General features: G+C 57.4%; 2 protein-coding genes across 5 annotated transcripts; both read left to right on the top strand.

Annotated features, from left to right (window-relative positions):
• Positions 1-60: 60 nt before the first annotated feature.
• On the top strand, positions 61-3374 carry FOXRED1 (FAD dependent oxidoreductase domain containing 1). 4 transcript variants are annotated; one of them, XM_065697371.1, is made up of 9 exons: positions 61-181; positions 520-758; positions 835-1145; positions 1250-1344; positions 1810-1911; positions 1982-2058; positions 2173-2321; positions 2698-2827; positions 2945-3374. In XM_065697371.1, the coding sequence occupies exons 1-9, from the start codon at positions 79-81 to the stop codon at positions 3302-3304; spliced, it is 1566 nt and encodes a 521-aa protein (XP_065553443.1). In that variant the 5' UTR covers positions 61-78; the 3' UTR covers positions 3305-3374. The 4 variants fall into 4 exon arrangements, with proteins under 4 accessions (XP_065553443.1, XP_065553445.1, XP_065553444.1 ...); XM_065697373.1 differs by lacking the exon at positions 520-758 and having other exon boundaries at positions 90-181; positions 835-945; positions 1027-1145; XM_065697372.1 differs by lacking the exon at positions 61-181 and having other exon boundaries at positions 362-758; positions 835-945; positions 1027-1145.
• A 624-nt stretch (positions 3375-3998) lies between these two features.
• On the top strand, positions 3999-10540 carry EI24 (EI24 autophagy associated transmembrane protein). Its single transcript, XM_065697374.1, has 11 exons — positions 3999-4107; positions 5634-5781; positions 7466-7611; positions 7981-8041; positions 8522-8588; positions 9272-9396; positions 9482-9601; positions 9693-9804; positions 9898-10009; positions 10115-10189; positions 10285-10540. Exons 2-11 carry the CDS (start codon positions 5740-5742, stop codon positions 10448-10450), a joined length of 1026 nt encoding a protein of 341 aa, XP_065553446.1. The 5' UTR covers positions 3999-4107; positions 5634-5739; the 3' UTR covers positions 10451-10540.
• The last annotated feature ends 178 nt before the right edge of the window (positions 10541-10718 follow it).

Raw genomic sequence — 10718 nt, 5'->3', positions numbered from 1 at the left:
CGAAGGGGGTGGAGGGAGGCGGGACGCGGGGTTAGCCAATAGCGAGGGGGGAGTGTCGCTGGGGGTGTGGCCAGGGCCATGCTGCGCTGGAGGAGCGCGCTGAAGGGGGGGCTCTGGGGCCGGACCCCGGGGCCGGGGGGGGCCCCGGGTCGGGCCCTGCGCAGCGCGGGCCTGTTACGGGGTGAGCGGGGCGGGGGGGAGAGCCGGGAGGGGCTGCAGGGGCCTGGGGGTCACGGAGTCCGGGGGAGGTAGGGTTGGCCTGGGGGGGGGCGGTGAGGGTGCAGGGTGGTCCCAGAGGAGGGTGGGGGGATGCAGGGGAACACTGGAGTCCATGGGGGGGGGCGTTACAGGGGGTTCTGGTGGTTCCAAAGGTCCCGGGGATGCTGAGGGTGCATCCAGGGAAGGGCGGGGAGGGGGGGCCTGGAGGTTCAAGGGTGTTCCCGGGGGATGCAGAGGGCACTGGGGTGTCCGAGGGCTGCTCCCCAAACCCATCCCCCCCCCCCGCCCGTACCCCGTCAGAGCTGGGTCTGAGCCTGAGGCGCCTGGGGCAGACCCTGCAGGATCAGCTGTCGGCGCTGGGGCCCGGCACCGGAAGCTGGGTCCCCCCCGGGGCACCCCGGGACCCGCGGCCCCCCGAAGAGGCCGACGTGGTGGTGGTGGGGGGCGGTGTGGTGGGCTGGTCCGTGGCCTATTGGCTGAAGGCGCTGGAGGCCCGGCGGCACGGCATGAGGGTGCTGGTGGTGGAGCGGGACCCCACGGTGAGCACCCCCTCCTGGGGCAGGGCATGGCCTTGGGGCCCCCCCAGAACCCCTTTATTCTGGCGATCTCTTTCAGTATTCCCGAGCTTCCACGGTGCTGTCGGCTGGGGGCATCCGGCAGCAGTTTTCCCTCCCAGAGAATATCCACATGTCCCGTTTCTCAGCCAGTTTTCTCCGCAATATCAATGTATGTGGGGTTATTGGAGGGGGGATGGTGTCAGCTCAGGGAGGTCCAGCCCTGCTCAGTGGGTGCCCGCTCTCCCCACAGGAGCACCTTGGGGTGCTGAATGAGCCACCCGTCGACATCCAGTTCCAGCCTTCAGGATACCTCTTCCTGGCCTCCCCACAGGATGCTGATGGGCTGGAGGCCACTGTCAAGGTCCAGAGGTGGGACACGCACACAGAGTACCACCCGTTGTTTTTGGGTTTTGGGTTTGGTGTTCTCATCCTGATGCCCCCCGTCCCCCCCTCCCCATGCTGGCTGTCCCCAGGGAGGAAGGGGTGCAGGTGACCCTGCTGTCACCCACTCAGCTGAAGGAGAAATTCCCATGGATAGACACGGAGGACGTGGCTGTGGCATCCTATGGTACATGGGGACCCCATCACCACCCATTCTCATCCCTGTCCCCATCCTCATCCGTATCACCATCCCCATTCTCACCCCCATCCTCACCCCATTCCCCATCCTGATCCTCCTCTGAATCCCCATCCCTATCACCATTCCAACCCCATCCCCATCCCCGTCCCACTCTTATCCTCACCCCATTCCTCATCCTTATCTGTATCCTCATCCTCATTCCTGTCACTATCCCCATCCTCATCCCATCCTATTCTCACCCCCATCCTCACCTTATTCCCCATCCTGACCCCCATCTTCATCCCTCTGCTCATCCTTATCCATTCCCACCCTCACCCCCATCCCATATAATCATCCCCACTGGGCGCATTCATCCCACCTTCATTTGGGGAAGGGGGCTTTTTCCCCCCCCCCGGACTCAGGTGTATTTGGAGGGATCACACCAGCGTCCCCCACCCTATGTGTCCCCCACAGGTCTGGAGGATGAAGGCTGGTTTGACCCTTGGACCCTCCTCACCGCTCTGCGGCGCAAAGCCACGTCCCTGGGGGTGCTCAGCTGCGCCGGGGAGGTGCGAGGTGAGGGGGGGACACACACAGAGCAGGGTGTGCCCTGGGGGCAGCACCCCCTCACCCCCCAATCCTTTAGGTTTTGTCACCTCAGCTGAGGACTTGATGGCACCACAGGGACGGGACCTGTTGTCCGCGCGCATCAAACGCGTCCATGTGAGTGTGTGTCCCCCCCCCGAACACACCTGAGAGGGGGAGTGACACCCCATGGGTGTCCAGGACCACCCCCCCCTTCCCCCCCGGCTCATGTGGGTTGTGTCCCCCCTCCAGGTGTACATGCAGGACAGCCTGGAGTACCAGCCCGTGACCTGTGCCATCGTGGTGAACGCGGCGGGTGCCTGGGCTGGGGAGCTGCTGGAGGCAGCCGGGCTGCCTGAGGCACTGCGCCACCCCCCCCTGCCCATCCAGCCCCGGAAGAGGTGGGGAGGGCAGGATTTGGGGGTTCGCATTGTGGGGTTCACATCCTGGCATCACTGTGGAACCCCGTTGTGCTCTATGGGGACAGTGGTTGTGTCCCGGTACCCACCATCCATCCCTTTGCAAAAGGGGGTGTGAGGCCTTCAGTGGGGTTTTGGCCGGGGGGGGGGGCGGATCTCACATCCCAGCACTCACCACTCTCCATCTTCAAGGGCTGGTGAACCCCTTGGTCCTTCTTTTGGGGTGCCTCTCCAATTGTCAGAAATGCTGTGAACCCTCAATGCTTTCATTTCCATGTACCCCCTGATGTTCTGAGGCACAGCCCACCCTCCTCATCCCTATGTTTTCTGGGGGGGGGGGTCTCCTTTATCCCTATAGGTACATCTTCTCCTGGCACTGTCACGATGGTCCCGGCTTATCCTGCCCATTCCTCGTTGACACCACTGGTGCTTACTTTCGCCGTGAGGGCATTGCCGGCAACTACTTAGGCGGCATGAGCCCACCCGAGGTGCGCCCAAAAGGAGCTTCCTCTCTGTGTTAATTATTTATGCTATTTTAATGTATTATTGATGTGATTTTTCTCTGTAGTTTTCTTTCTAACTCCCTCCCAATGTGTTTTTCCCAGGAGGAGGAGCCGGATCCCAGTGACCTCTCTGTGGATCACAACTACTTCCAGGAGCAGGTCTGGCCGCGGCTGGCCCGGCGTGTCCCAGCTTTCTCCTCCCTCCGTCCAGGCAGCTCCTGGGCAGGTTACTATGACCACAACTCCTTCGACCGCAACGGCGTGGTGGGACCTCACCCCAGGCTGGAGAACCTCCTGGTGGCTGCTGGGTTCAGTGGTCACGGGCTGCAGCACGCGCCGGCAGCCGGCAGAGCCGTGGCCGAGCTGGTGCTCAAGGGTCGATACGAGACCTTGGACCTGAGCAGGTTGGGCTGGAGGAGGCTGGTGCAAGGAGAGCCTCTGGTGGAAGGCGGGGTGGTGTGATGGACGTGGGGAAACTGGGGCACGGGTGGGGGCCCCATGTGCCCCGCAGCAATAAATGGGACGATGTGGAGTGTGCTGGGGGAGTACATGAGGGGAATGGAGACACCCCGGCTGACGCCCGGCTCTGCCCTGCGCGCAGCAGGCACACACCGGTGCACCCCTATTGCTCTACAGCGCTGTCTGTTGCTCACCCAGTGCTCCCCAGCCCCACTGCCCCCTTTCTGGTGTCACTGCTTTCTATTCCCACCCAGTGCCCCCTGTGTCTGCCTTTTGCCCCCAGTGTTCCCCCATTGTCACCCAATGCCCCCAGTGCACCCATGAACCCCCAGCCTCTCTCCGAGTGCTACCCAGCATCCCTCCCATTGCCCCCCATTACTCTCTGATGTCCCCATTACCCCATAATATCCCCCTATGACCCCCAACATCCCTCCCATTGCCCCCTATTACTCCCCGATGTCCCCATTACCCCGTAATATCCTATGACCCCCAACATCCCTCCCATTACCCCTTAATATCTCCCTATGACCCCCAACATCCCTCTCATTGCCCCCCATTACCCCCCATATCCCCTTATTACCCCCCAGCCTCTCCCAATCTCCTACTGTTTCCAAGTGTCCCTATCACCCCTCGTTCACGTGCCGCACCCTGGCGGTGTGGCGGAATGGCTCTCCCCCGGCAGTGGGCCTGCGCGGGGCGGGGCGGGAGGCTGCGCGGCGGGAGCCCGGCGCATGCGCGGTGGCGGCGGTGGCGGCCGAGCCGCTGGAGCTGGGCCGTGCGCGCCGTGAGCCCGGCCGGCGCCCGCGGTGAGTGGTGCCGGGGGTGGGGTGGACATGGGCGGGACGTGGGGACAGTCTGAGGTAAACGGGTCGGGATCGGGGCGGGCGGCACCGCCCGGAGCCCCGCGGCGGCCCTGAGGTGATCCGGGGTGTTGAGGGATACGTGGGGAGAGGCGGAGGTAATTCTGGGCCCTGGGGGGGGCCACTGTGGGGGCAGCGCTGAGGTAACAGCTCCAGGGGATCATGGGGGCAGCGGTGGCTTCGGGCGCACGTTGTTGTGTGTGGGAGTGTCCGTCCCCCCGGCTCCGGTTCCTGGGGTGATAGTGGGAACAGCCTGAGGTGAAACAGTGCTTCCCCCACTGAAGTTACGGGGGTGGCCCCCAGTACCCGCAGGGGCGGTTCTGTGGTAACTGTGTCCCCCAGTTAACAGTGGGAAGATGATGCCCGTGCCCCAGCATTGCTGTGGGGAGCGCCGGGCACCTCTGGGTGCTGCGAGGATCTCCTCTTTGCACAGTGATCCCCACCGCTCCAATCACCCGTCGGGAGGAGCTGCCTGCAGGAGCAGGGTCTCGCTGTAGAGGTTTCTGAGCCCAAGGTGCCAGGAACAAAGAAAACGCTCTCTTGCCTCTTGTTTCTGCTGCGGCTCTGCCAGTGTGACCGGGACCATGGGCACTTGCTAAAGCAGAAGCACCCCCCGCCCATCTGGGCGTGTCTGCTCCAACAGCTTCATTTTGGGGTGGCAGTGCCTGTGATTAACCTGATGTCAATAACACTGGAGGTTGGGTCTGCTTCCACAGCTTCAGCCCAGCTGGCGTTCGCGCTTCACAGGAGTGGGGTTCAAACTGTGGCAGGGTTTATCTTGGAATAACCCAAATAAAATTGTTTTCAAAAATTAATTATTTTAATCATTATGCCCTGTGCTGCACTCTATGAAACAACAGCACCTGCGACATGTTGGGGCTTGTGATACCAGCCTGCTCCAGAGCTGTGAGAGCTCCTGCCTAGAAAAAGCGATCAGTTTGGATCCCATTGGAAAAGCTCCGTGTGTTTTGTATTTTGTTTTCCTTAACTCAAAAACGTGTTTCTGCAGTGCTTCACAATAAGCAAGAGACTCAGCACAAGGGTTTTGGCAAAGGGCTGTTGGGAGTTACTGCTATGGGCAAAAGCTGATGGGACAGCTCAAAGAGCAGCCCTGGGTTTGTCAGGCTCCTGATTGCAGACATGGTGTTTCTTCCCTGTCAGAGGAGGTGTGGAGCTGGGTGGTACTAACTGAATGCTGGGCTTAGCACAGATGTTTTCACAGCTCCCTGGGCTGGCTCTGCTGGCTTCTCTCTTCCCAAAATGAGTGGTGCAGTGAGGTGTTAGCATAGAACTACAGGCTGTGCTGTTCCTGAAACTGAGGTTTTTAACATGAGATACCACAACACAGACAGGATGGATCCTTTCTCTGCCTGTGTGTTTGAGGGGGTTGGAAGCCTGTTGGTGGGATTAGCTTGGACTCCCACTGTGTGGTTAATGCCTGCCATGATCCTTTGTGTTTTGTCTCTCCACAGGCTCCATCCGTTTCCCATCCCTCCAGGATGAGAGAGGTTTGGGTTCGGCTTTTCCCCTGTCCCTGTAGTTGATAGTTTTGGAACCGGAGGTGATGCTGGAGTCAAGATGGCAGACGGCGTGAAAACCTTCCTGCATGACCTCGTCAGGGTGAGTCCATGCACTGCAGCTCCTTTGTCATGGGGACTGGTCCTGTTCCCTTCTGTGGCTTCATCAAAGGTGAATTAAAGAATTGGAAGGAAAAGGGGCTCTGGGTGTATTCTAATCAAAGACTTCAATTTAGTCCGGCAGAGATACCTGTCAGCAGGCTTTCTGCTGTTAGGATTGAGGTAGCTGTGTGGGATGTGTTTCTTCCCAAGTGTTTTCCCAAGCTGGCTGCGGTGTGTCTGTTCCAGAGAGTCACAGGGGTATGGCTTCGTGTGACCTCAGTGCTCCCACACCATCTTGTATAATCCCGGCATAAACACAGGCTCAAAAATGTTGGTGATGGGATGCTAAGAAGTAATTCATGTTCAGAAACTTGTGTTCGCTGGCCATGGCCTCAAGCAGAAGGATTTGGGTCCTAGAATCACAGAATGGTTTGGGTTGGAAAGGACCTTAAAGCTCATCCAGTTCCAACCACTGCCACGAGCAGAGACACCTTCCACTGGAGCAGCTTGCTCCAAGCCCCTGTGTCCAACCTGGCCTTGAGCACTGCCAAGGATGGGGCAGCCACAGCTTCTCTGGGCACCCTGTGCCAGCACCTCAGCACCCTCACAGGGCAGAGCTTCTGCCTAAGAGCTCATCTCAGTCTCCCCTCTGGTAGGTTAATGCCATTCCCTTGTTCTGTCCCTATAGGCCCTTGTCCAAAGCCCCTTTCCAGGTTTCCCATAGCCCCTTTAGGCACTGGAGCTGCTCTCAGGTCTCCCCTTAAGGGACCTTCTCTTCTCTAGGCTGAACCAGCCCAGCTCTCTCACAGCCTGGCTCCAGAGCAGAGCTGCTCCAGCCCTCACAGCAGCTCCATAGCCTCCTCTACACTCTCTCCAACAGCTCCACGTCCCTCTTGTGCTGCTGCCCCAGAGCTGGATCAGGACTGCAGGGGTGGTCTCCCCAGAGCACAGCAGAGGGGGAGAATCCCCTCCCTGAGCTGCTGCTCACGCTCCTTTGGGTACAGCCCAGCACACGGGGGGATTCTGGGCTAAAGTGCACTGAAGTTAGGTCATGGGGAGCTTCTCATGGACCAACACCCCCAAGTCCTTCTCCTCAGTTGTTTCACAATGCTCTTACACTTCATTTTGAAGTGAAATGTTTGATAACAAATGTGTCCCAAAGGTGGAAATAAGTGCTAGAGAGGTGTTGCTAGAAGTCTTTTAAAGCAGGAGTTGAGGCAGAGACTTCTTGACACTTCTCTGTTAACAGGTTTGCACAGATGTGGCTCCGAGGTTCTTTGAGGGATGCTGTCATCTGTAAAGCCATGAGCATCACACTCAGGTGTATGATCACGCCACGAGGGCTTTGCACATCCTGAATGTTTGGTGTAATTCTATTTTATTGGCCTGTAGTGGCTGGTGAGGGGGAGAAGGGCTTTCTGCCAGGCAGAAGAAATGGGCTGTGAGAGATGTAACTCTCTGGGTTATAAATAGTGGATTTTGGATGAGAAATCACACCTTCAGAGAGAGGCTGCTGCTGGAACAGGCAGTGATTTAGGTCACCAGGCTATGGAGAACAGGCAGCACTCCAAACCCTGGCTCTGCCTGAGCCTGGTGCTGCCTCCTCCACTCCAGGCAGCAAGGCTCATCCCCTTCCATAACCAGGAGGTGGGAAGGAGTGTTGCAGCCTCTCCTCATGTCCACAGGGAATTAAGGACTCCATCTGGGGCATCTGCACCATCTCGAAGCTGGATGCCCGCATCCAGCAGAAAAGGGAAGAGCAGAGGCGGAGGAGAGCCAACAGCGTGCTCGCCCAGCGGAGGTTTCACTTGGAAGAAAAGAAGCAAGAGAAGTGAGTGTGAGGCCTGAGGACTGGTAATTCCATTCTCTCAGCCCATCAAGGGTGAATCAAGGTTCTTTTTCCCCAGCCGTGCTGTGTTCCACAGCCATCTCTCTCAGTTGCATCCACTAAGGATGGAAACACCAGGATTAAACCCCAGCTGCGCTCTTGGCATGTCCATAGGTATACTGTGAGGAGAGAGAAGCCCAAACCAGCCTTTTTCAAGGACAAAATGCCCCCAGACCCCTCCAGTTTTATTGCACCGAGAGCTCCCCAGTAAATGCTTAAAACTCAGGAGGAAAGCTCTGCTTCTCCTCCATTCCAGCATGGATACAGGGAATTACTAAAGGTCCTTGATGTGTCTCTCCCGTTGCTCCGCAGTGAACCCCGGATAGTGAGCCGGATATTTCAGTGTTGTGCCTGGAATGGAGGCGTGTTCTGGGTAAGTGGGAATTTTGTTCTGTGTTAAACCCCTCTGTGGAAACCAACCCTCGTGCGCCTTTGGTGGTGAGCCATCAGCTGGGCTGCAGGGACCTATGCCAGCTGCCGTATTCCCTGTCCCACCGCTGTGTTTTAAGGGAACTGGGATATAGACCTGCTTGGGAAAGCCCACATGTTGAATCCAAGCTGCTTTGAGACTGTTCTATGTGGGATATTGCTTCACTGAATTAAATACTGAATATTGATTCCTCAGCTCTGATCTTACCGTGAGTCTGATCCTCATAAATCACCAGCTTCATTTTCCCATTACGCAGAGAATGAGGAATTGGCCCAGGAATGTTAAAGGGAGTGTGCTCAGTTGTAGATTTGGGGTGGGTTTACGTGCCAGTCCCGGGGTGTTTCTGGATCCCCATGGGTAGAGGGTCCACTTGCAGCAGCCCAAAACCTGACCCAGGAGCACCGAACCTTCCTCTTCCACCAGCTCAGTCTCTTCTTGTTCTACCGCGTGTTCATACCCGCCCTTCAGTCCGTCACGGCGCACATCATCGGTGAGTTCCTTCCCAACACCCCATGAACTGACATCTCCTCACCTTGTTCTTCTGCTCCTCCCCGAGCTAATTAAGGCTGTTGTTAATTATCCAGGGGTAAATCAGAGATGGAGAGTCCCACTCACGGACTGTGTGGTGGGATCTGTGGAGGGTTCTACCACACAGTTGTCACTGTGGTTTTGCAAATGCATGAAAAGCAAGTGGGATTCCTCCTGTTGGGGGCTCCCCTGGAAGCAGAGATGCCAGGGGGAATTTCTGATGGGAAAAGAAGGTTCCTCCAATTGAGGAGCTTCCCAAAACAAGGAGTTTCCTAAAATGAGGTTCCTCCAATGAGGAGCTCCCTGAAATATATAGCTTCCTGTAATGAGGAGCTTTCCAAAACAAGGAGGTTCCTTCAGTGAGGATGTTCCTCCAACAAGGAGTGCTCTGAAATGTTGAACTTCCCAAAGTAAGGAGCTCCACAAAACCAGGAGGTTTCGTCCAGTGAGGAGCTTCCCAAAATGAAGAGCTTCCCAAAATGAGGAGCTCCCCAAAATGAGTAGGTTCCTTTAACATGGCGGTCCCAGAGACAAGGAGGTTCCTGTAACGAGGAGCTCCCTGAAATGTGGTTCTTCCACTGAGGAGCTCCTTGAACCGAGGCGCTTCCCTCACAGAATCCTGACATGTTTCCCTGTTTCTGGAAGGTGATCCTTCCTTGCACAGCGATGTCTGGGCCTGGCTGGAGTTCATCCTCACCTCCATCTTCAGCGCCCTCTGGGTCCTGCCCCTCTTCGTCCTCAGTAAGGTCGTCAACGCCATCTGGTTTCAGGTGGGTGCCCGGAAAACAGGCTCTGGGTGTATTCCTGGTGACATAATCCCAGTGGATTTTGGATCTCCTCTCTCCTCTCCATCAGGATATTGCAGATCTCGCCTTCGAAGTCTCCGGCAGGAAACCTCACCCCTTCCCCAGCGTCAGCAAAATCATCGCCGACATGTTGTTCAACCTCTTGCTGCAGGCGCTCTTCCTCATCCAGGTGAGGATTTAATCCCCCCAAACAACCACATCCCCCCAGAGCCACCTTCTCCAGAGCTCCCCTCATGCTCCCACTGGGATTTTACCCATAGGGAATGATCGTGAGCCTCTTCCCCATCGATCTGGTTGGCCAGCTGGTTGGGCTCCTCCACATGTCACTACTGTACTCTCTCTACTGCTTTGAGTACCGCTGGTTTAACAAAGGTGAGAGACGCTTCCAGATGGGATGTGTTGGGATGGAGGCTGCGCCATGCCAATGGTTGGGTTCTAATGGGTTTTCTCCCCCTTTCCCACCAGGAATTGAGATGCACCAGCGCTTGTCCAACATCGAGAGGAACTGGCCCTACTACTTTGGCTTCGGCTTGCCGCTCGCCTTCCTCACGGCGATGCAGTCCTCCTACATCATCAGGTGAGGGGATAGCTGCCATTCCACATCCACATCCTCCCTCTTTCTCACCTCAATGCCCTTTTTTATGTCATTTTACCGTATTTGGGTTTTTTTTTTCCCTTCCAGCGGTTGCCTCTTCTCCATCCTTTTCCCCCTCTTCATCATCAGCGCCAATGAGGCGAGGACCCCCGGCAAAACCTAGTGAGTGAGACCCTCCGTGCCCCTAAACCTTCAGCCTCACCCCCCTCAAACCTCCATCCGGGAGGAAGCTCACGGGGTTCTCTTCCCTTTTCCAGCCACTTCCAGCTCCGGCTCTTCTCCTTGGTGGTTTTCCTCAGCAACAGACTCTTCCACAAGACCGTTTACCTGCAGTCGGCCCTGGGCGGTGCTTCCTCCTCCTCCGACCGCCCCCTTCCCCCTCAGCCCTCTCCTACCAAACACACACCGGCCCCGGGGCACTGAGCCCCGGGTGGGGGTCCTCGTGGCCCCCGGTGACCGGCAGCCCCCCCGGGGGGTGGTTCTTCACCCTGCCATGGGAATTTTAAGAGGGGGGGGGAATATACTTTTTAAGGAGCTCCCGTTCCCCTCCCGGTGCATGCGCCGGTTCCGGTAGGGTCGGGACGGAACCGGGACGGGGGTTGGTGGGTTTGGGGGTGTTTTTTGGGGCGGTTTATCAACTTTTCTCTAGTATTTTCACACGGAAACATTAAACGGACGAAACACGACTTGA

The sequence above is a fragment of the Lathamus discolor genome, chromosome 17, assembly GCF_037157495.1.
Source record: "Lathamus discolor isolate bLatDis1 chromosome 17, bLatDis1.hap1, whole genome shotgun sequence".
NCBI classification, from domain to species: domain Eukaryota; kingdom Metazoa; phylum Chordata; class Aves; order Psittaciformes; family Psittacidae; genus Lathamus; species Lathamus discolor.
The sequence above is the reverse complement of the archived record's forward strand: the minus strand, read 5'-3'. Positions and strand labels throughout refer to the sequence as shown.

Excerpts from the sequence above, each read along its gene's own strand:
- FOXRED1 (XM_065697370.1), top strand. The coding sequence starts at position 381 with ATGCTGAGGGTGCATCCAGGGAAGGGCGGGGAGGGGGGGCCTGGAGGT. Across the intron at positions 759-834 it reads TGGTGGAGCGGGACCCCACG|TATTCCCGAGCTTCCACGGT; the intron begins GTGAGCACCCCC and ends GATCTCTTTCAG. Across the intron at positions 2,828-2,944 it reads GCGGCATGAGCCCACCCGAG|GAGGAGGAGCCGGATCCCAG; the intron begins GTGCGCCCAAAA and ends TGTTTTTCCCAG.
- EI24 (XM_065697374.1), top strand. The coding sequence starts at position 5,740 with ATGGCAGACGGCGTGAAAACCTTCCTGCATGACCTCGTCAGG. Across the intron at positions 9,397-9,481 it reads TCAACGCCATCTGGTTTCAG|GATATTGCAGATCTCGCCTT; the intron begins GTGGGTGCCCGG and ends CCTCTCCATCAG. Across the intron at positions 9,602-9,692 it reads AGGCGCTCTTCCTCATCCAG|GGAATGATCGTGAGCCTCTT; the intron begins GTGAGGATTTAA and ends TTTTACCCATAG.